Source organism: Diabrotica undecimpunctata, chromosome 6 (assembly GCF_040954645.1).
Source record: "Diabrotica undecimpunctata isolate CICGRU chromosome 6, icDiaUnde3, whole genome shotgun sequence".
In the NCBI taxonomy this organism is placed as follows: Eukaryota; Metazoa; Arthropoda; class Insecta; order Coleoptera; family Chrysomelidae; genus Diabrotica; species Diabrotica undecimpunctata.
The window spans coordinates 92,684,506-92,708,838 of NC_092808.1; the positions used below are offsets into that span (position 1 = coordinate 92,684,506).

The 24,333-nt window shown below is 32.2% G+C and overlaps 1 protein-coding gene across 1 annotated transcript in view; it reads right to left on the reverse strand.

Moving 5' to 3' along the window:
- Window positions 1-479: 479 nt before the first annotated feature.
- The window catches only part of Ktl (BTB/POZ domain-containing protein Ktl), a 368,982-nt gene continuing 345,128 nt past the window's right edge, over window positions 480-24,333 (reverse strand). The window contains exon 3 of the mRNA XM_072534887.1: window positions 480-6,208. Coding sequence (XP_072390988.1) covers window positions 6,028-6,208 — 181 coding nt within the window. The 3' untranslated portion in view covers window positions 480-6,027. The remainder of the gene's footprint in view (window positions 6,209-24,333) is intronic.

The following is a 24,333-nucleotide window of genomic DNA, read 5'->3' on the forward strand; positions in this document are numbered from 1 at the left end:
TGTTTAAGATATAAACGGAATTAGCTGAGGACTAGTTGTTATCAACAAGTCCTCAGATACATTTTGTCAAGGGCTTGCAACCCTAGTGGAGCTCTACGTTGCCATGAAACTAATTCCATTTATAATTTTAACATCCTAGTTTCTTAACATTCAAAATGTAGTTTAAAATTAATTTAATTATACTTAAAGGGTTTTTACCCATGTATTTGGTCGCTTCAAACATGTAAATCTAGAATGGAATAGTTATTCCTAAAACGATCTGTGATGTAGCTCGATAGGGTTTTTATATTAATATACCTTTTAAAAAGAATATTTTTAAATAAAAATTGTTGTTTCATGGTATACAGTCAACTATAGATTCATTTTCCTTGTGGATTTTATATAACTAGTAGTTCTCGGTTTCCTTTTGTTTATTTCGTAAGGTATACAATAAAAAGAAATAAATGATTACAGGATATTCAATAAAACACCAGTTTTCTAATTTAAATTTATGTATATGTTAACAGCTTCAAAAGATTTTCCTATATTCTAAAGGATAATTATATATAATATGGAAAATGAGGATATTCTGGTAAGATATGGTGATATGAAAGGCTGCAGGAAAACTCGTCGAAATTCAATTCCTCCAAGATAGTTTATAGAAGAATAATTCATCAAAAAATAGTGCGCAGTAAAGAAATACATTTCGCAATAATCTACTAAAATATTCTTATTTTAAATACATTGTGAGTGTTTGGAGTAGAAATTTAAGCTTGTAAGAAAATCGAATCTTATGTCAGGTTTTAAATTTGGTTTTGTACATTTTCTCTTGTTTTTTTTTAATCTTCTTACACCCTGTATTTATTAGTTTATGATTTATAGAAAGTCCAAAAAATGAGATAAAATACAAAAAAGATTTACAATTATTATACAAGAAAAGTACAAATATTAGTCTAAGATCGCACTGCAAGATCATTCGTTCATAACGTAGTTAATCAAACTCACATTATTACATACATTTAAGAATAGGAGAATATATTGATAACTGCTTGCCAGTCAAAAAGTGGCCGCAAATAGTTTTAATTCAATTAATAGCAATTAATTTTTTACCAAAAATTTCGCTAATTTATTTCTTAAATAAAATACTCTGCTCATGACGTATATGCATGTTTTTTTTATGTCAAATTAATAGTTTGATTAAGAACGAAGTGATCTTGCAATTGCATCTTAGACTATTGTAGATTTTTCTCTTGTAAGTATTTTATGGCATCTTTTCAGATACAAAAATTGAATGTTTTAGACGCCATGAATTGATAAATTATTGACAAAATAATCACTGGTCCAATGTTACCAGATGACAATGTTACTGTTGCGGTATTTCCAAATAGCAATAATAGAAATGTCACGACAAACTACTCCCATTATGCCCATTAATTTAATGAAATTTTTCAGACAATTTTTCTAATACGATGACTTTGGAGGGGGCTAGGGTGTGTGGATGGCCAGTCAGGAACCTAGCGAATATTATATCAATCAATGTTAACGATACATTCAAAACCAAATTCAAGATTTAAGTTATTTCGGCGTTTTCTTTTTTTAATCTTATCTAACATGAATAATTTGAATTTTCCAGCCCAAACATTCACAAAGTGTAATTATAATACTAGTAATATCTATAATGCTTATAAATATCATTATGTATAATATGCGTGGTAGGAAGATTGGTTCTATAATATTACTAGTACTACAGAGAGTAATCCCAAATGCTTCTTAAAAAAATCGAAAACAAATTTGGTACTTGAACAGTTACATCTAATAATAAAATTTTATTTTGATTTTGATTCATGAAATTGTGATTTAATTGGAATTACTGGAACCGCTATATCATTTGGAATATAAAAAATAATAAAATAAAATTATATAACTCAAAAGTATCTTAAGCATTTCTTCTCGTCAACAAATCTTCGCAATATCCCTTTCACCTACACAGTTTTTGACAGTAAGTATAATTGTGCTCTTATCTTTGTTGCTGTTATTTTGATAAATTTTAATATTTCTATTGTAAAAAATAAGGCTTAATAGAACTATATTCCTAATTTCTCTTATGCAGACTTCTACAAACATTCACCTTAAAGCTGAAACAAAAATTATCATTTGAGACAAATATATATATATACAATATAATCTCTGAACTTCGCTTTACAATTCTGATTTATCGCCCACGATAGTGGGTTCCTGAATAGAAAACTTTGCTAATCTCGCAAATGTTTGTTTTAGTTCGTTTATAGCAGTTTCAACTTATTAGTAGTTTTAATACTTCGTCCTAAATATGTTTTGTTGCCTAAAACTTATCTATTTTATTTTAATAGTTATTGGGAGTGTGAATTATTTCTTAAAATTTTTGTTAAATTTATAAATAGGTCATTGTAACTGTATATAGGTATAGCCCGCCGAAAGGAGCTCATTCGAAACATATGTTATTTTACCGGTAAACAGAGAACTGGTAAAAGTGTTGGCTCAATTATGAACATTTGTATAAATAATCTTTAGCGATGCTGTAAACATAAAATAAAATAAAAATTTTGTTATTTCTTGAAATTTTAATGCCTATAAATTTATTAGTAAATGAAATAAAAATTAATTAAGTCAAATTGTTTTTATGGAATATCAAATTTTGCTAGAAGATTTCCAAATACAATTTTGAGTGTTGAGGCGATTTACGATCAGGACAAAATATTTACAGAAAAAACCATATTTGAAGTCATTTGCTATTAGGACAAAATTTTGACAAAAAAACTTTTTCACGAACACTGGTCATTTTAGCAATTAAATTTTTACTATAAAGGTTGTCCAATGGGTTTGCTATGAGTGAGAGAGATATTATTACTATTGTTAAGTTGAATTGTAACAGAGAACATCAGTATCTATCTCCGGTGAGCTGTTCTGTCAACTTTCGTAAAATTAATGAGGTTTGTCAAAGCTCCACCACCCTTCAATCGGATGAATTAGTACACATATTACACTTTGCTAAATATGTTACACCCGTTTTTATTCTACCGCAAATGCTATCTAAAATTATGTAACTATTCTCGGTCTATAAGCTGTGGTAGTTTTTATAGACTTATTAAGGCAGGTTTACACGTATCCAGTAACTGGCATCATGTAAACACTTTTTTTGGGCCACTCCAGCGCTGTCTACCACCGCTGGCTCGAATAGAGAGCTGGTCTACTCCTCCTCAATTCAATCCTAACAAAGACCTCCAGCTACATGTCCACGACAGTCTAAACAAAAAACTTTTCATTACCTGTAGAGGCTGGAGCCAGAGCAAAAACGAATTAAAGAAGAATCCAAAATCTAATAATTCAAATTATGGAGAAATGACTTTATCGTCAATAGTCTTGAAAATAAGTAATTTTAATTTTTTAACGAGTGTTAAAATATTTTATTTTATTCTCTATATTTTAATAGACGTCTTTACTATAACGAGTTGGTCTATGGTGTTAAAGCATACAACTAACCAATAATTTAATAGAAAGTAATTAAAAGTTAACTACAATATCCTTGCACTCTACTTATATATCACGTTCTATAGCTTTTGCAGGTATACATTTTGCTATTGTTCTAGGTTCCTTAAAATCATTGTATCTCTTTGTATCCAAAAGGATAGAAGTAAATTTACATACCAATTACACAACTGCTAAATTTAAATTAAGGGGTAATAATAAAACTGGTTTAGGTGATATAAACTGCAGCACAAAAATATTTATATGAATCATATATTTCCACTATCATAGGATCGGTTTATTGGTACAACTTGATGATAACAAAAGAATCTTTTGATGGCACCATCCATCATTCATCGGCTTAGAAGGCCATAATAAATAACGACGTTCGAATCTATCTAGTACAACTCTTTTTCGTTTACTCGTTAGAATCGACGTTGAACTGAAGGTCCGTATGTCTGTACACACTTAAGGATACCCAATATAGATATTTCAGATGAGCTGCCTAGGTCCATCATTTAGTATGGCACATTAAGAACAACATCATAAAATTGTAGACAACTTCAGTGTAGTATCGATCTTGATATCCGTTTCTAGACTAGTTTTTCCAACTTTTTTATACTTACATTGCATAATAACTGTTGTCTTTTGTTAGTTTTAGGTTAATTCCTTAAGTTGTCCACTTCCGTAAATATAAGTAAATTACCTTACCTCATATTCTTAATTGATTCTATTAGTTAATATGCTACTATGACCAATCCTAAGCTTTTTAACTCATGATTTAAGCAGGATAGTCATCATCATAGTCATTAATATCTTGGCAGATGTGTGGTTCATCATTAAGCTTCAGCAGCTCGGATAGTCTGATTGATTAATGATACTTCTCCATTGGACGCCGTCATCTGTTACATGTACTGTCTCAATATACTGCTTGTTGAGAAGCTTTTTCGTAATGTCTGCCCATCGCTGTGGAGATTTGCTGCGTTGGCGTTGACTCTGAAGGCCTTTGTTGGACTAACAATCGCTTCAATCTCTGATCACTTCGATGGATATGACCAAATAACTTTAAAATTACGTTGAAATTTAAAAAAACAACGTCTATTAGATTCTGTGACTGTCCATGGCTCGTATGCATAGTAAAATATGGAAAAGATCAGAGTTAAAACGAGTCGCTTCTTGTTTATCATAGTAATGTGACGATCATGCCAAACGCCGAATTTCGAGTTCACAACTGCATCTGTTGTTAACTAGAGCTCCAAGATATATCATAAAGGAGACTACCCCATCCCCCAATATTTTGGGTTTCAAGAAACTGTTGTTGGCGATCAATAAACATAATTTTGGTTTTGTTGTAGTTAAATTTGGGTCCAAATTTAGCACTTTCTACCTCAAGTGTTTTTATTAAGTTAGTAATTTCCTCTAAAATATCTTGACACCGCTTAGATTTACTCCTACCTCCCAATTATCCAAGACTCTGCGCATTACGAACTCTGAAAAGATACTAAAAAAAATTATGGAAGATAAAACGCATCCTTGGCGTACTCCCTTCTTCAAAGTGCATTAAAGGACATGCTTTTGCAGTTTCTGGTTCCTTATCGCACAGTTTCAGGTCTCCATTGTAGATGATTATTTTATTTAGGAAATGTCTTACTTGTGCATGCCCAGTCGATATTACTGGTATTGTTCTTTGTGTACATGATCCATCAATCGCGATTTTTCCATGTGTTTATTATGAGATTCTTAACGGGATGACTTTCTCACATTCAGTCTTCTACAACCCTTTGCACTGCAGTCTTTGGTGCTCCCAGGTATAAAGCTGGTCTGTTTGATGCGTTGGATCCTCTTTTAGCAAGTTGAACTGATTTTTCGTTGCCTTTGATGCAGTGATGTCCTGGTATCTAGACAAGCTTAACCTTGCTCCGGTCTCCCTGTTCATTCAGTTCTCTGATGCAGTCCCACATCACTCTGGACATCAGCTCCTGACACACCAGTACCTCAGTGCTGCTTGACTGTCTGACAATACATGAATCTGCTCTTTTTGTGCTCTCTCATTATTTTACTTTGCACATTGAAGCACCGCATAAATCTCCGCTCGGAAAATGGTGAAATTCCTCCCCAAGGCACCAATTATACCTTTAACCGAAAATAATTATTAAATTAAAAATAATTTTAAATATTAAACTTGAATGTCTTGAAATATTGATATGCCAAGAAATTAGTATTATGGATTGTTACTACTTATACCTAATAATAGTGTTTGTGATTAATATTTAAAATATAAATAGATCAGAAACATGTACTTGTAAACAATACATATTATTTGGAACTATTTGAAAAAACTACTTAGACTATAACGAAAATAAGATACAGTTTATAAAATATTTAATTCAGGAACATTAGAGAAACATAATACATTCTACACTAAGTTATATTAGATAAAAGCGTATTTTAATATTGTTTGATCTACATTTGGAACAACTCTATTATTTTTGGCGAAATATTTTTCGATGAACTTTCCTACACGCCATTTTAAACCTAAATACACTAATCTCGAACGAAAACGAATTCATTGTAGTGGTTCCAGCGATTTTCTTCTGCATCGACTCCTGGCTTGAGGTCCGAAGCACCTCCAGCGGTACCAGAGCCACAACTTCCTGACAGCTTGAATCCTTGTTCAATAAGCATATCGAACGCTTGCTCCAGGAAAGAATGTTTTAAGAAAAATCTAAAAAAAGGGAAATTTTATTAGTGAAACTATCCCATATATTTTATTTAAAATATCAAACAATTGTAGGAGATTATTGGATTATAAAGTATCCTTATCGTTTAAGAAACTATTTTTTTATACAGTGCTGTACATAATAAATAAAAAATATGTCCATATATTTTTAGAAACATATGTCATTTAAATAAATTCAATTATTTTTATTAGACTTTCTTAATAATTGTCCATGTGCGAAACATAGAAACTGTAAGGTAATTTCGCAAACTTTCGCGGTTTGACCGGTGGAAAAGGTTGGACTTGCGATTTGTTTATTGTCATTGCAAAAGAAACGCATGGAAAATTTTAGACGTTTAAAATTACATGGTAAGTTCGTTGCGATCATAGGTATACGCTGGATGAAGAGATTACCTGCTTTATATTTTTACATGACGATCGTTGCCTTAATGACATCATTTATTAGCCTTTTTAGTCAGTCTTGTTCCATTGCATAGTCGAGGTTGATAAATGTTAGGCACCATAATCACAACTGATCCTACTTTTAGTTAGATAGAGGTTCAGGTAATTTCAATAAATTCAAAAACTCTCTAGGATAGTTGACTACGTCGTTCTGATTTATAATTGTATTAACCAATTTAAACGAAAACAACTTTACTGGAAAACAATTCTGAATGATAGCATTAAGATCATCGACATCTGTATTTTTTGCTGCAAATATTGCTCGTACAATTATGATTATTGAAGTTGTGCTCTATGTCCAGAAAAGGAGCTAAATAATAATAATGGCAGTACTAAATTTACTTAAGAGTTACCATTAATACCTTAAAAAGATAAAATGATAATTGTGAACGTAGCTACTACGCTCGATGCATAAACAATAATAATGACCGAAAACTGTGTAGAATTTTCGGAGTGAGAGAAGGCTTATTTTGATAGAAAGAGAGAGAGAGAGAGACAGACAGAAGAACAGCTTCGTTCTCATCCCTACTCCGTGTTGTTTACTGGGTGAGATGTGACACCGGCAGACGCCTGGCGGGAATAACTAAAAAAAAAAGGTTTTAGTGATAGAAGCGTGAAAATTTAGGGTTGTATGTAGTTTTTAATACATCATTGTACAAATAAAACGTTTTGTATAAAAAATAAAAAAAAATGTTTGAGCTGAACCACCCTTACTACTAGGGGTATGAAAAATAAATAATCACCGATTCTCAGATGTACGGTATATAAAAATTCATAGAAATGAGTGACAGCGTTGTTGACGAGTATGGCAACTAACTCTGTGACACTAATAAGACTATTAAAAAATATGATATGGTGATAAAAGGGTGAACATTAAGGTTTATATCGATTTTTTAATGCTACATTATAAAAAAATAAAAATATAAGATTTTTTCTAAAAATTAAAAAAAAAAAAATGTTTGGGATGGATCATCCTTATTACTTAAGAGTATGAACAATAGAGTACAACCTATTCTCAGGCATACCGAATACACATAAAATTTTGTCCAGCCGTTTCAGAGGACTATGGTCACTAACATTCTGATACGAGAATTTTTTAATTTTATATTATATATATATATATATATATATATATATATATATATATATATATATATATATATATATATATATATATATATATATATATATGTAAAAGATAAAATCTTTTAGCGAAAGCCGCTATCGCTTTATTAAATTAAATGGCCAAATATATGGCCTAGGAGGACAAATTCGTTGAACTTCTCGTGCTCGAATCGGTATCAATAAAGTGTTATGATCATTTCGGCCTATCCCAGCCTCATCAGACACTTGGGCTGATACAAATTCAAACTCGGAAAGTCCAACGAATGTCTCCCAAAACTTCACTACAACAGTAGTTAGCTTACAAAGGCGCCACCTGCTTTGGCGGCCGTGAACGAAACCGATATGATAATATCGTTTTCTGTATCCTTTGTGCTATGCGAAATGTGTAAAAGATAAAATCTTTTAGCGAAAGCCGCTATCGCTTTATTAAATTAAATGGCCAAATATATGGCCATTATGCTGGCCATATATGGACAAATATATGGCCATATGATGAGGCTGGGATAGGCCGAAATGATCATAACACTTTATTGATACCGATTCGAGCACGAGAAGTTCAACGAATTTGTCCTCCTAGGCCATATATTTGGCCATCATTTTATATATATATATATATATTTATATATATATATATATATATATATTTATATATATATATATATATTTATATATATATATATAATATATATATATATATATATATATATATATATATATATATATATATATATATATATATATATATATATATATATATATATATATGGCCTAGAAGGACAAGTTCATGAACCTTCCCGTGCTCGAATCGGTCTCAATAAAGTGTTATGACCTTCTTTGGCGGCCATGAACGAAAACGATATAATAATAATATAGTTTTCTGTCCTCTGGGCTATGCGAAATGTGAAACCTAAAGTTTACTATAAAATTTGAACAAAATAATAAAATAAATTTTCTGAATCTCACCCTAAATCGCAATAATAATACAGTTAAAACCATTTGGTTTCCAAAGGAAACATGGTCTTCACGATATCTCAACTACAAATCTCATCGTCCATTCTCCCATAAGAAGTCTGTAATTATAAGTTTTGTTGATAAATTTATAAAACTAACAAATCCAGAATACCGACCAACTGCAATAAAAAAAGCAAAAAATGCCCTTCTAAATAATGCATATCCCGAACATTTAATCGAAGCTATTTTCAAATCAAGACTTAATAGATTTTACAACAATACAAATAACAAGGAAATACAAACAACAAGGAAAACATGGAAAAAATAGCAAAGACCCAAAGAGCCATGGAAAGGCAAATGCTGAACATCAGGCTATCAGACAAGAAAAGAAATACTTGGATCCGCAACAAAACAAAATTGACCGATGTATTAATCCAGATAGCAAAACTTAAGTGAAAGTTCGCTGGACATACCATACGACAGAAAAACGACACATGAAATAAGATGATTATATACTGGAGACCATATAGTTACAAACGAAAAAGAGCAAGACCACAAATGAGATGATCAGATGACTTGAAGAAACACGCAGGCTCGAAGTGGATACAAACTGCCTACAATAGAGAGACGTGGAAGAAGGAAGATGAGGCCTATATCCAAAATTGGACAGAAAGGGCTGTATAGATAGACAGATAGACAAATAACAATAAACCCAACAGTATCAAAACTACTTATACAACTCTTCCATATATAAAAGGTTTATCCGAACAATTAACAAATCTTTTAGCCAAATATATCATAACAGTGGCCCACAAAGGCAACAAACTTTTAAATAAATATTTCACTAAACTAAAAACATAAATTCCAAAACTCAAAAAATCACATGTTGTTTATGAGATACCATGTATTAATTGTGAAGGTGTCTATATCGGGCAAACCAGTCAATTGCTTCAATCTAGAATTTATTCTCACAAATATGACAAGAACAACGTCACTGCGCCCACAAAACATAAAAATGGGAAGAAGCATAAATTTGACTACGAAAATATAAAAATTTTAAAAACTGAACAAAACAAAAAGAAGAGGGATATATACAAATCAATAGAAATAAAAAGAAATACCAACGCAATTAATGACAAAAAAGATACACAAAACCTAAATAAGATATATTTTAATATGATTTAAATAATAATAAATATAACACCATCAAAAGCTCAGTTTGTTTATCTTGTATTATGTATGTCTATTTATATATCCGCCAAGATTGTAGACAAAGTTATGTCATATCAATAAAATTGAAGGTTGATTCACTTTTGCCACGTGTTCAGTAACCATGTTTGTATGCGTGTAGAGTCTTACTATTTAGTGAACGTGTATTGTGTGTTGCATATTTATTGTGTATGATAGAGAATGATGTGTACACATAGTATTTAACTTAGACATATAATATTTATTGACTAGTTTAGCTAAACGTAGATATAATTTTTATTGACTAGTTTAGCTAAAACATAATACCTATTATGATTGCTCAGATTTGTTTTCATAGCATCTTCCCCAAAAATTTATATCTCTTTAAAAAAGTATTTTAGAATTTTGTTGAGCCCTGTATTATATTTAGATTCTAAATCAATGAAAAATACATTAAAGTAAATGAAGCGCATGCACTCGAATTTAGTTTACCTACTATTTTTATTATCACTTGCATCGTTAACAGCTCAGCACATAAGTTCTATGGAAGTATAGAACAAGAAATAACAATTAACTGATTGGTTTCAACGTTTTAAGTTTCGACAATTTATTTACCATTAACTTAATTGCCACTTTTCTTTTATAACAACTTTCCTGTTGTTCCATCAATCGATATTCCTCAATCATGAAATCTCAGCCGATTGCAAGCGCTCATCAAATTAAGCACTTCATCAATTTGATGATTTATTACTTAACGAAATATTAAAAAGTTAAAGTAGATTGCGGAAAAAATATTTATTCTCTTAAACTTCGTCACGTAAGTTGATGATTCTACAGAATTTTTAATAAACAGCTTAGTGCTTTATAAAAGAGTTTGAGCGCTATGTAATTTTTCGCATTTAGTATGCGTGTTATTGTTTGCCGTGAAATATTCAGTCCTAGAAGCCTAGAAATTTGCTCTGGATATACCACTTGTAGATTCCAGACGATTTCTACGAGCTATCAATGTTATTTTCCGGTCTTGTGCTGCTGTTGTACATCGATTTCTACCACTTCTGGAAAGATCCTAAGTAACATCAACAATATTCGCGATATAAAAATCGCAGGAGAAAAAAAAAAAAAAAAAAATAAAACGGAAAATTCTAAAAAAATAATAATAAAAAAAGTAAACTAAAATACGAAAAAAGTCTTAATAACGAGTGTTTCCACCTCGACTACCTATAACAGCCTCACATCGCTGGCCCATACTTAAAATTAATTGCCGTATTTTATTTTGGTCTAGTTCTCTCCAAATCTGGATCAGCCTCTCTCCCACTTTCTGTAAGTTGTTTGGTTGGATCGGTGTCGCTCTAAATCGCCTACCAAGGATATCCGAGAGATTTTCAATCGGATTTAAATCCGGACTATGTGCTGGCCATTCCATAGTGTTAATTTCTACCTCCTCTTCTTCTTCATTATCTTGCATTAGTAAGAAATTTTCACCGATATAAGGAGCGAATGGTAATACATGTTGCTCCAGGATCTCCAAAATATACTTTTCAGCTGTAACAGTTCCATTTTGTATGACCACTAGGTCCGTACGTGCGGTCAAAGAACTACCACCCCACACCATAACGGATCCTCCACCAAAAAATGTGTGTGAGAAGTTACACTGAGCATATCGTCCGTTGGGTCGTCGCAACACAGGAACACGTCTGTCGTTATTGTACAAACAAAATCGGGATTCATCAGTAAATAGCACTCGTTCCCAGTCAGCCTCTAACCAATTAACGTGTTCTCTGGCAAAATGTAGTCTCCCCCTTCGATGCTCTGCAGTTAATAGAGGACCTCGGGCGGCAATCCTAGGTGTTAAGTTGTATTCCCTAACTCGCTGGCGAACAGTTTCAGTACTAATTTGTATAGCATGCACGTCTCGAAGCTGAATTTGTAGACTTCGATGTTTTACAAAACGTTGTCGAAGAGCAGAAATTCTTAAAAATCGATCTTGAATAGGGATAGTTACCCGGTTTCGTCCTTGCCCTGGTCTGCGTATATGATCCCCTATTTCGAGGAATCTTTCTAACACCCGTGAGACGGATGTGTGGGACACATTAAACCGACGATCAATTCTTCGGTAACTCCAACCTTCTTCCGAAAGTATCACTGCTTGGGCACATTCATCTTGAGTTAAATTACGTGATTGACGCTCCATAATAAACACAACAATAATCAACAATTAAACAGTAGCCGAATAAACTTCGTGAACACTTGGAAATTAGTATATTTACCTATAGAATTTTTTGATTCTTTTTGTTTTGTTACAAAAAAAAAACTATAGCGATAAAACACAGTCAATAAAGAGTATACGAATAGCATATACAAGGGGCTTGCAAAATATAATATTACAATGGAAATTTTTATGAACGCTAATAAAATATTTTAATATTTCAAAGTGGTTCGTTAATTTCTTGGAGAAGTGTATATATATATATATATATATATATATATATATATATATATATTGAGATGCCGAATATATAAAAATAAACGGCGAAAGGAACACAATTGGTCAAACTTTCCATGTATGAATTGGTATCAATAGACTGTTATAAAGTTTAAGTTTACATCTACATACATGACTTACTGAAGACGTAGGGCATATAGAAATAACGTTATAACAGTCTATTAATACCAATTCATACATAGAAAATTTGACTAATTGTGTTCGACGTTTATTTTTATATATTCGGTATCGCAATTCATCAAAGCTGTAGCAAAGCTCTTGCTGAAATTTGTAAATCTTCTACACATTTCGTACAGCTCGGAAAGATAGAAACGACAGTCGTTTTCGCTTAATGCTACCAAAATAGGTGACGCTTTTTGCAGCTGACACTAGGATAGTGGAAATAGCAGGATACATTCACTGGCCTTTCGTGTTTGAGTTTTGCATCTATCCGACTGACTTAGTAGGGCATACAGAAATAACGTTATAACAGTCTGTTGATATTAATTCATATACGTAAAATTTGACGAATTGTGTTCCTTTCGCCGTTTATATATATATATATATATATATATATATATATATATATATATATATAGAAATGTAAAAAAAGCTCCCCGACTATCTAGAGGCAGCAAATTCCAAAGACCAGAGGCTATAAAGAAGGAAGGAAGAAGCCAACGAAGATTATTATTAGTTCTTATTTAGTTGTAGTAAATATTTCTGTAAATTGTAATTTAATTTTGAAAATATTTTCATAGAAATAAGTTCAAGTGCTTGTGACATATTTGGCGCTGCGAACAGGATCAACATCGTACAGAAACATACATCAGTTTTCTGGTCAACTTTAGTGGTTTAACGAGACCGATCGAACCTTGGAGAAGAAAGAAATTATGCATTGGAAATCAACCGTGATCATCCTTATGTAAGTTTTTCCTTTCTTTCCTTAATTTTTATGAGCACTTTTAACAATATTTCTCAAAACAGTGTTGAAAATTTAAATTTATTATTTGAAAATTTGAATTTAAATATTATTAATAACTCGTCAACTTCTAATCTAAGAAATTCCATTTCTTGTAATAAAAAATCCGTATCTTCTAAGAAAAATTCCAAAATGCCTGTCACTAATAGCGATATTGCTAGTCTGTGTTCCACATTACCAGAATTTTCGTCTAAAGAAGATCTTTCTACGTTTATCAAATCTGTAGATAACTTGTTAACATTCTTAGGTACCCAAGAACTTACAGAACCTCAGTTATTTATTCTCAATACTCACATTGTATCTCCTATAAAAGAAGATCCGAGAAATTTTTTAAATTATTCTTCTAAATTAAGCTGGACACATATTCGTCCTGATTTACTAACTAAATATGGAGATATAGAAGGTCAGAAGACATTTTGGTAACTCAGTTATCGACAACAGTTCAAAAACATAACGAATCCTATGATCAGTATCATCAAAGGATTTCCACCAATTTAAATGATCTGCTTCAATATATTACTTTAAATGATAATCTTGCTACTGTAAATTTTAAAACGCCATATTTTTAAAAAACATTGCCTTAAAAACTTTTTGCTCCGGTATCAATGAACCGTACTGCGAATATTTGTCGCATTATGAAATAGAATCACTTGAAGCAGCACTTCAAAAGTGTATTGCTTATGATAATCATAAACACCAACAACAATATATGAACTTTTTAAAAAGCCAACAAACTAGAAAACCTTTGCTCAAACAGAGGCCACATAATCCAAACCAGTTTCCACGTAATAATCATAATAATAATAGGCCCACAAACTTCTCACCCATGCAGTCAAATTACTTGAGACCACCATTTCAAAATAATCAAACAAATTTTAATAATACTTCACAACCAAAATTTTAATTTTTCTTCTCAATCGTATAATAATAGTTCATCTAGAAATAACCAACCCCCAAATTTTCGACAAAATGTACAACATAGAATAAATAAATATAGGAACCCACAAACTCAACAAAACACATATTCTCCTATGAGTGGTGTTCTAACATCCTCCACAAGAAATCGTTACCACTAATGGCCATCATTTCAATATTGCTGCAAATGAAATTCATAATTCCGAAGTTAAAATTGAAAATTGCGATTCCGAACAAGTCACGGAAGAATATTTCGATCAAAACTATCAGTATCTCCCGAAGAACAACCACCTCCTGTATAAATCTGAATAATTTACAAAAATCTCCCCGGCTACCTTATTTTGTTACGCCTATGACTCGTCTTAAAGTTCTTATAGATTCTGGAGGATCAGATTCTGTAATCTCTCCGAAAGCTGTAAAATATTTTAATCAATCCCACATATACAAAAAACCTTTCACATTAACCTCTATGAATCGTACAACAAAATTTTTCCAAAATATTAAAACCCCTTTATTATCTGAATATGGCATTAATGATCTCATTGACGCACGAATCGCAAATTGGAGCAAAGATTTGATATTCTACTTGGAAATTATGATTTAGAACGTTTTTACTCCATACTAAGTTATCAACCTAAAACATTGACCTTAACAAATTACACAATTACTATTCATTTTGAGACATTATATTACAAAATTCCAGTTAACGTCCTAGACGGTGAAATTCTAGTACCCCGTGTAGACAAAATTTTACATTACCGGAATCCATACACACAGCAAAAACGGTTTCATTAATAACTTGACACTCCCTTAGCCAATAAAATTATTAGAACCTATTCAGGTTCAAAAACTTGATGAGTATGAAATTTCAACCGGACCAACGCACTTTGTAGAATCTAATATTCGTACACAACATTTAAATAATGAAGAAAAAAATAAAATACTTAACCTTTGCAGAAAATACAGAGATGTATTTTACGATGAGAAAAAGAGTTTATCTTCACGTCAGCAGTGAAGCATGAAATTAAAACAAAAGATGAAAATCCTATTTATGTTAAGGGATATAGGCATTCTAAGGCTATGCAGGAAGAAATTAGTCGACAAGTACAAAAATTATTAGATGATAAAATTATTAGACCATCAATTTCTCCCTATTCGGCCCCAGTGTGGGTTGTACCGAAAAAAGCTGATGCTTTAGGCAAGAAAAAATTCAGAATGGTTATTGATTATGGAAAGCTAAATATAAATACTATAGATGACAGATATCCTTTACCAAAAATAGAGAAAATTTTAGATAATTTAGGTAAGGCTACATATTTACACTAACACTAGTAACACTAGTAACACTAGACTTAGCTCAAGACTATCACCAAATCGAAATTCATCCTAACTCTGTTCAAAAAACTGCTCTTTCAGTGCCACATGGTCATTTTGAATTCTTACGTATGCCGTTTGGTTTAAAGAACAGCCCAGCAATCTTTGAAAGACTAATGGACAACATTCTCCGTCCTTTGGTTCATAAATTTGTATTCGTCTATATGGACGATGTCATCATTTTTTCTAAATCTCTACACGAACATCTCGTTCACATTACTACCATATTCGATACCTTTAGAAAACATAACTTAAAAGTTCAATTAGATAAATCTGAGTTTCTTACGAAAGAAGTGGCTTTTCTAGGACATGTAGTAACCACTCAAGGTATAAAACCTAATTCCTGCAAAATTGAAGCCATTCAAAAATACCCATTACCAAAGACTGTCAAAGAAATAAAGTCCTTTCTAGGATTAATCGGATTCTATAGGCGATTTATTCCAAATTTCGCGAAGATTACGTCTCCATTTTCCAGATGCACTCGTAAAGGTGCTGTTATATATCCTAAAAATCTAAATTATTTGGAGTGTTTCGAAAAATGTAAACAACTCTTAAGCAATGCTCCTGTTCTTCAATACCCAGATTTTGAAAAACCTTTCGTCTTGACTACAGATGCTTCTAATATAGCGATAGGATCAGTCCTATCTCAGAATAACCATCCCATTGCCTTTTATTCGAGGACCCTAAATTCTGCCGAACAAAATTACTCTACAATAGAAAAAGAATTATTGGCAATCTTAGATTCATATAAACATTTTCGTATGTACTTGTGAAGTCAGAAATTCATAGTAGAAACTGATCACAACCCTCTAGTTTGGATCTACAAAGTTAAAGACCCTACTTCTAGATTAACTCGCTGGCGACTTAAGTTAGAGGATTACAATTTTGAAGTTAGATATAAAAAAGAAAAAGAGAACCAAGTAGCCGATGCCCTCAGCAGAATTTAAATAAATGCTCTAAGCTCCAGCTCAGAATGCGCTGAACCTCCAGATGCAATTAATGCTTTTGACGCAGAAAATTTTCTCGAGGAATTTGAAAATTTGCAAAATAATACCAACACACAACACACCGCTGTCGAACACCCTATCACAGGAATTGAAATATCATCCGAGCCAATTATTCTATCGTCAAACCAAATTATATTTCAAACTAAATGTGCTAAATTTGAGTTACAATACAAAAATATTTTTAATAAACATCGATACACTGTAACGCTCACCGACAACGGGCAAGCAGAAATAGCAGATGCATTGCAAAGTATCCTAAGACCGAATCAAAAAATTGCCATTACAATACCTCATTAATTTAGACCGTTCATTTGCAATTATTTTAAAGAGAAAATAAAATCAACAGTAAAAGACAATATTCTGCAATAAATTGCTAAAAGATATTGAAGAAGAGGAATGTCAAGTTAAAGGTGTAGAAAAATATCACAGAGAAAATCATAATGGAATAGTGGAAACATATAAACATCCAAAGCAAACTTTCTGTTGGCCTTCTATGCAAACCACGATCTCGAACTTTATAAATAAATGTGAAATATGCTTAAAAAACAAATATGAAAGGCACCCTTACAAACTTCCACAGTTAGGGCCATTTTTCATTGCAACAAAACATTATATTTAACAATAATTGATTCATTTTCTAAATATGGACAGTGTTATAAATTAAACGATAAAACATCCATTTCAATACTGAATAAACTTAGGCATTACTTTACGCACCATAACTATAAAAAGAAAGTTGTATGTGATAATGGCACAGAATTTAACTCAGCAGTCATAAAAGAATTTTTAAAACTCCACAAAGTCGAAATTCATTTCACAATAGTTAATACTTAACTCATCTTTAAACTCCCCCGTAGAGCCATTCCATTTTACACTTACCGAAAAACTCAGGACCTTACGTGCCCAAAATACCAATGATCCATTAGACATTTTGACACATGCCATTCTTATCTATAATCAATCGATTCACAGTTCTACAAATTTCTCTCCATTTTTAATCCTATATGGATCTTATGCCGAAGAAATCCATTTTGATTTTGACCTTCCTGTATACGAAACGTACAATCAAAGACATAAGGAGGAATTACAACCTTTTATCGGATATTTATACAATAAACAAAAAGAAAACAGGCAGCAAATATTAGATAGATAGAACGAAAACGCTGAAGAAATTCCTGAGATAGATCTCTCAAAAACTTTGTATGTTTCACAAAAGAAACATAAACCAAATCTACAAGCACCTTATTCTATAATACATCCAGATAGACAAGAAAAAACGAAGATTTTAGGTAAGACAGACAAACAAAACCCAACAAGTACATATCTTAAGTTTGTTAAAAGAACAAGAAAATGTACAGACAAAAATACTCAAGCTCAAACTTGTTCACAGGAAAATCCTCGCCCTGAGCCGTCAACTCAGGATTCAGGAGATTCAGAATAATGGCTACTCTGCTGAGGAGATAGGAAAATCAAAAGAAATCTCCCATTACCATAGACACTTCCTTCATATTTCCCTAGACAATTTATCGAATATAATAGAAACTAGCCCGATCAACCAATTCCAAGCTCATTTTAAGAAAACACCTCTCTCACTTCTTTATTCTCAATATAATCATATACGCGAACAAGTAAAAGATGATTTGCATAAGATTACTCGCAAACAGAAAAGAGGACTCTTTAACTTTCTCGGAACTGCCATCAAATTATAAAATGAAACAATCAAAAAATTTAACAATCAAATATCATATGGACAATCAATTAATACAAGATTCGATAAACTCTTAGAAAAGATAAATACTGATAATTCTGCTCTTGTAGCTGCAGTTAGTAAGTTTTCTGCAGATTTTGATAGTTACTTGATTTAGCATAATAAAATAGTAAACATTCAAAATATTAACGAATTTGTAATGAAACTAATTAGAACCATTACTTTATCTCAATTAAATATTCCAAATATGGAATTATTCACGTTAAAAGAATTAGACAATTTAAAAGAAAATCTTCTTAAACTGTATCCTAGAAATTCGCTTCTTGTCAGTGATGAACATCCGTATGAATTAATCGAAGCATCCAAAATGTTAACCTCCGTGTGACCGCCAATACAATGCTCATAATAGTTAAAATACCTATTCTCCATGAAACTTCCTATACCATCTTTAAGATTTATCCGATCCCAAATAAAGATCACATCATGATTTTACCACCTATACCCTATTATGTTAACAACAAATGGTTCGAAAGCTGCATTGGAGAAAGTCATCACATCATTTGTACCAAAAACGTACAATCCCATTGTACAATACCGAATGTCCATAATTGCACAAAGACCATAGTGACAGAGAACTTTTTCCAAGAAACCAGCAAAGTGATATTGCTGGGAATAATCCATACAATAATAATTCAACAACATGAAGTAAAATCAACCAGTTTACTAACGACAGAAGAACCAATCGTCATTAAAGGAATCTACTTCAACAAGAAAACATCCGAAGACATTTCACTACCAAAAATAGTTTCCATAAAACTATTGCCGCATCACCAGATAAAAATTGAGAAGCTAACGATTCCAAATACTCATGGTCAAATTCAACCCCTCGAAACAATAGATGTTTTACCACCACTTTCAATGGGACTGAGCACCACTTCAATTGTTATACTTTTATTTGATTTAGCATTTTTAGCAATATTCCTAATTAAAAAACGAAAAAGAATTTTCCAAATTCTATTTGGTACGAAACTCCATCCTGCCCAAATTCAAATTCTGAATGAATTAATTGCAGAAGTTACTAGAACTTCAAGGACGAAATCCGAACAAAAGGAGGGAGGAGAAATGTGAAAGAAGCTCCCCGACTATCTAGAGTCAGCAAATTCCGAAGACCAGAGGCTATTAAGAAGAAAGGAAGAAGCCGACGAAGATTATTATTAGTTCTTATTTAGTTGTAGTAAATATTTCTGTAAATTGTAATTTAATTTTGAAAATAAAATATTTTTTTTGAGAAGTTCAAGTGCTTGTGACATATTTATATAGCATATATATATATATATATATATATATATATATATATATATATATATATATATATATATATATATATATATATATATATATATATATATATGTAAAAAGTAATTGCATGTCTCGCAAAACAGAAATGGTATATCGATGGCAGGCAACCGTATATACGTATTTCTGACTATTGGTCGTCTTCAGTACGGTGCAGCCAAGTTAGAAAAGGAGCATATTAACTTGGGAAGGGATCACTATAGGAGCAATGCAACCAATTTGTGGCATTAGAGTTAGAAGACCCTGATGGTTTCCAGGGCAACAACTAACACCAACCACGGAGGAAGCTACAGCTACCTGGGGAAAGGAATGCCAAACGTTGAAACGTTTAAAACAAATGGAAAAGGATAATGCGAGTGAATAATAAAAGTAAAAAGTAATGGCATGTCTCGCAAAACAGAAAACCAAAAATGGTATATCGATGGAAGGCAACCGTATATACGTATTTCTGACTATTGGTCGTCTTCAGTACGGTGCAGCCAAGTTAGAAAAGGTGCATATTAACTTGGGAAAGGATAGCTTTTTCTTTCCTTTTTCTTTATTCCTTCCTCTTTCAATATGGGTAACCAGATCCTACTACATTCTGCCGAGGAATTCGCGAGACAATTGGTCTCATTTAGCATAATTAGAGCCGCTTCTTTGATTTTTCTCTTTTTACCATCCGTTTCTTTTAGGACTATATTTGAATCATTCCATTGAACCCTATGTTCATTATCCCATGCGTGTTTACAGATTTGAGATCTATCAAATTCTCTATTTTTAATATAGAATTGATGTTCACTTATTCTAACATTTAATGGTCTTGATGTTTCACCTAAATAAAACTGATCGCATTCACAAGGTATTTTATAAATGCAATTCTTTGTCCTTTCTTGTTCATTGTTAGGTTTGGTTTTGGACAAAATTGATCTCAACGTGTTTGTTGTTTTGAATGTTGTTGAAATGTTGAATTTATTTCCTATCCTTTTAAGCTTTTCCGATAATCCTTTTATGTATGGTATTATTATTTGAATTCCTCGGCAGAATGTAGTAGGATCTAGTTACCCATATTGAAAGAGGAAGTTATTAAAAGGAAAATACCAGTATTGGTAAGTCAGTAACATATAGAGAATACATCATTTATGTTTTTTAAATAACAAACATATAAAATCGGAATTTGGTGTTTATTGAAGGTAAACTAAATGCACGATCAAATACTTACCACGTCGGGATAGTATTATGAGGTTTTTTCCTGGTTTTTCCCTCATAATTTACTATGGAATCACTAACAGGAGAATTTTACTGTCATCATGGCATGTATTTGTCTTTTTAAAGACGAATTACATGTTATGATCTTTTCTGACGGATATTCTCAAGTTAAAGTTGATTTCATGTAATCGAATGAACTATCTGATAAGTAAAGTCGTCCCAGGAACGCAACTCAACAATATTGGCAATATCATTTTAAAGTCGTCTACTTTAAAATGTATAAGGTATGTCTAAATTGTCAATATAGATGAGTCAGATAAAATTAAATTATTAGAAGAATTTTTCACTAAGTAACAAAAAACAAAATTTGTTAATTTACTAATGTTTGTATTTTGAGAACGATTTCCGAAGTGGAAATTGAAACGTCAATAAACGTATTTTAACCTTTAATTGTGGCTTATTCCCATTTAAATAGTAATTAATTTAAAATGCCACAAGAAAATAGCTTCAGAACAGTATATTTAAATAGTTATATAGGAGCTGTAATAGGAGCTGCATCGCAATTATGTGAGTAAAAATGGTTATTAAAGGGTAGGCTTTTCTAAAAATTCTTTATATAACGTTAAAAATTAAGAACGTACAATTTTTTTAACTGATGATGTACAGTTTCCAACACTGGGACTTAGTGTCATGTCCTACAGTGGGACATGTCTTACTGTAGGGCGTATTGTAAATATACAAATATATACATTTTGCACTTGGCATAGAAAACCAAAAGAGTAAATTCGTTAATTTCAGATTAAGAAAATGAGTAAAGTCGAAAAACGAAAGCTGAAAAAGCATGAACCGTCGGTTATGCGAGAGGCGGTTGCTATGGTAATTGCTGAACAACCACTGAGAGAAGTACGCAATATAAAAGGTATTTTATATCAAAGATTACACCGTTACGTAGGAAACAAAAAAATACTCAAGAACCAATCTGTATACAGCCAAGATATGATATACGACGAATTTTCGACAAAGAGCAGGAAGATATGTTAGGAAATTATATAATTGTTTGTGCTAAAATATTTTATGGACTTCTAGTTTTAGAATACAGGCAAGTAGCCTATAAAATGACTGAAGTCAATAACGTTGAGATGCCCGAAAGTTGGAAAATAAGTAAACTTCCTGGAAAAAAAATGGATGAGAGATTTTAGAAGGCGAAACCCTCGCCTATCATTAAGGATGCTCGAGGACTGCAGTTTGCAGTTTTTAATAAGCTACATGCTTGTTACCAAAGGAATGAAAGATTCGCTGATGGGACAAGAGTTTTTAATTTCGATGAAACGGCGACCATAATACAATTAAAACATCAAATTAAAATTTTAGCAGAAAGAGGTTAAAAGCAAGTAAGCAAAATAACTTCTGAAGAGAAGGGCGCACTGGCCACTACTTGTATGACTGTATGATTGTCAGTGCAGCGGGAAATTGGATTCTTCCAGCAATCGATTTCCCTCGAGTTCATTTTCCCAGTAGGATGGGGGTACCAAGGGGGACATTATGTTTACCTTGTAATACAGGCTGGATGAATTCGGACATATTTGTGGATGTAATGAAGCCATTTTATTATATGATAACCATGAAAGCCAGATATCTATTCAGTGCTTGAATCTGGTCAAGAAGAATGGGGTGATTATTTTGACCTTTCCGCCCCACTCGACCCACAAATTACAACCGTTAGATGTGGGTATTTTTGAACCATTTCAAAAATTCTACAATGGGGCTGTAGACAGTTGGTTGCTTCTTAATCCTGGCAACTCCTTTACCATTTATGAAATTGCTGCATGTGTTGGGCAAGCCCATGAAAAAGCAATGACTCCAGCCACAATTACCAATGCATTTAAATAGACTGATTTTATGCCATTTGACTGCAATGTTTTTACTGAAGATGATTATTTAAGCAGCAAGTTGACTGATAACCCTGTTCATCTTAACATTACCAATTACGAATAATCAGGAGAATATGGGTATGCCCCCTAATCCCGAGAATGCACATCTAATTGAAACTATTACGACGGTTGAAATTCGAGAAGTCCCGTTACAAATAAAAGAAACTAAGTCTAAGACAGATGTATCGGAGATCCCATTAACAAGCGGTGTTAGCGAACACAAATTTTGTTTCTCCAGAAATGTTTTGAGGATATCCCAAGAAAGTAAGTGACCAGAAAACAAAAAGACGAAAAAAAAAGAAAGTACATGATAGCGACTGATACGCCCAAAAAATGGGGATTGAAGAAAAATTTTTAAAAAGGCAAGGGAAATTTAAACACAACCAAAAAAACAGTAGAAAAATTTATAAAGCAAGTGAAGAGAAAAAAGAAAAAAAAAAAAAAACAAATCACAATACTAAAACGATACTTCAGAGGACGAGTCTAGTTTATACCTCTCCACAGATGATGACTACGCAGATATCTCAGATGAATTGGAGGGAGATGACTGTGTAGAATTGCTTTTACGTACATTAGATAGACCACCAGAGAGCAATGACTTCATCTTAGTGTAATTTGAAACAAAACAGTCCCATATTTACTACGTAGGTAAAGTTGTAAAGGAAGGTCAGCAGGAAATAGAAATAAGTTTCCTACGCAAACTAATTAATTAAGAGAAGTTTGTGTCCTCACAAGTTCCTGATGTTTCCTTGGTCCCAAACGCAAATATTAAGGCCATTTTACCTCAACAAATTTTTTTGATGACCAAATGACTACAAGCCATTTTTGGTCAAACGAAAAGGCAAAATTCACATTTGATTTTCAAAGTAAATTTTGGACTTATAAATTTACGATGAGTTTAATGTATTGCAAATCTTCTCTATTTTGGCTTTAAGTTCGTGTAATGTCTGTTGTGGGTTGTTCCTTTGTGTCTGTTTCATTTTATGTTTTACTGTTTTAATTACGATTATGTTAAACTGTTAGAAGGCCAAAAAAGGACGTTTACACCGTGGTTTCCTAAACAGTTTTTGTGGTTCTGCGACCCTGCTTGGTAGTAGGCTGTTTTAAAGTATTTGTTGATATTTTGCAGCATTTACGGTACCCTCAATAAATTCAAACTATCCTAACCCTGAAGTTTACAAACCAACCCAAATCATCACTCTTTTAGGAAATTTTACGGTCCGTTTCAAACAGTCCTTGTAAAAAGCCTCGTGCTTAGTCCGAATTACTCATTTGCGGTGATCACCAACACATACGTCGAATTTTGATTCGTCACTAAAAATTACTCGGGACCAATCTTCTACTGACTAAGAAAGTTTAGATTTTGCCCACATGAGCCTAGCTTACTTTTGTTTTGCTGTTAACAGTGGTTTTTCCTTGGCCTATAAGAAAATATATTTTATTAAACTTCGAGGACACTTTT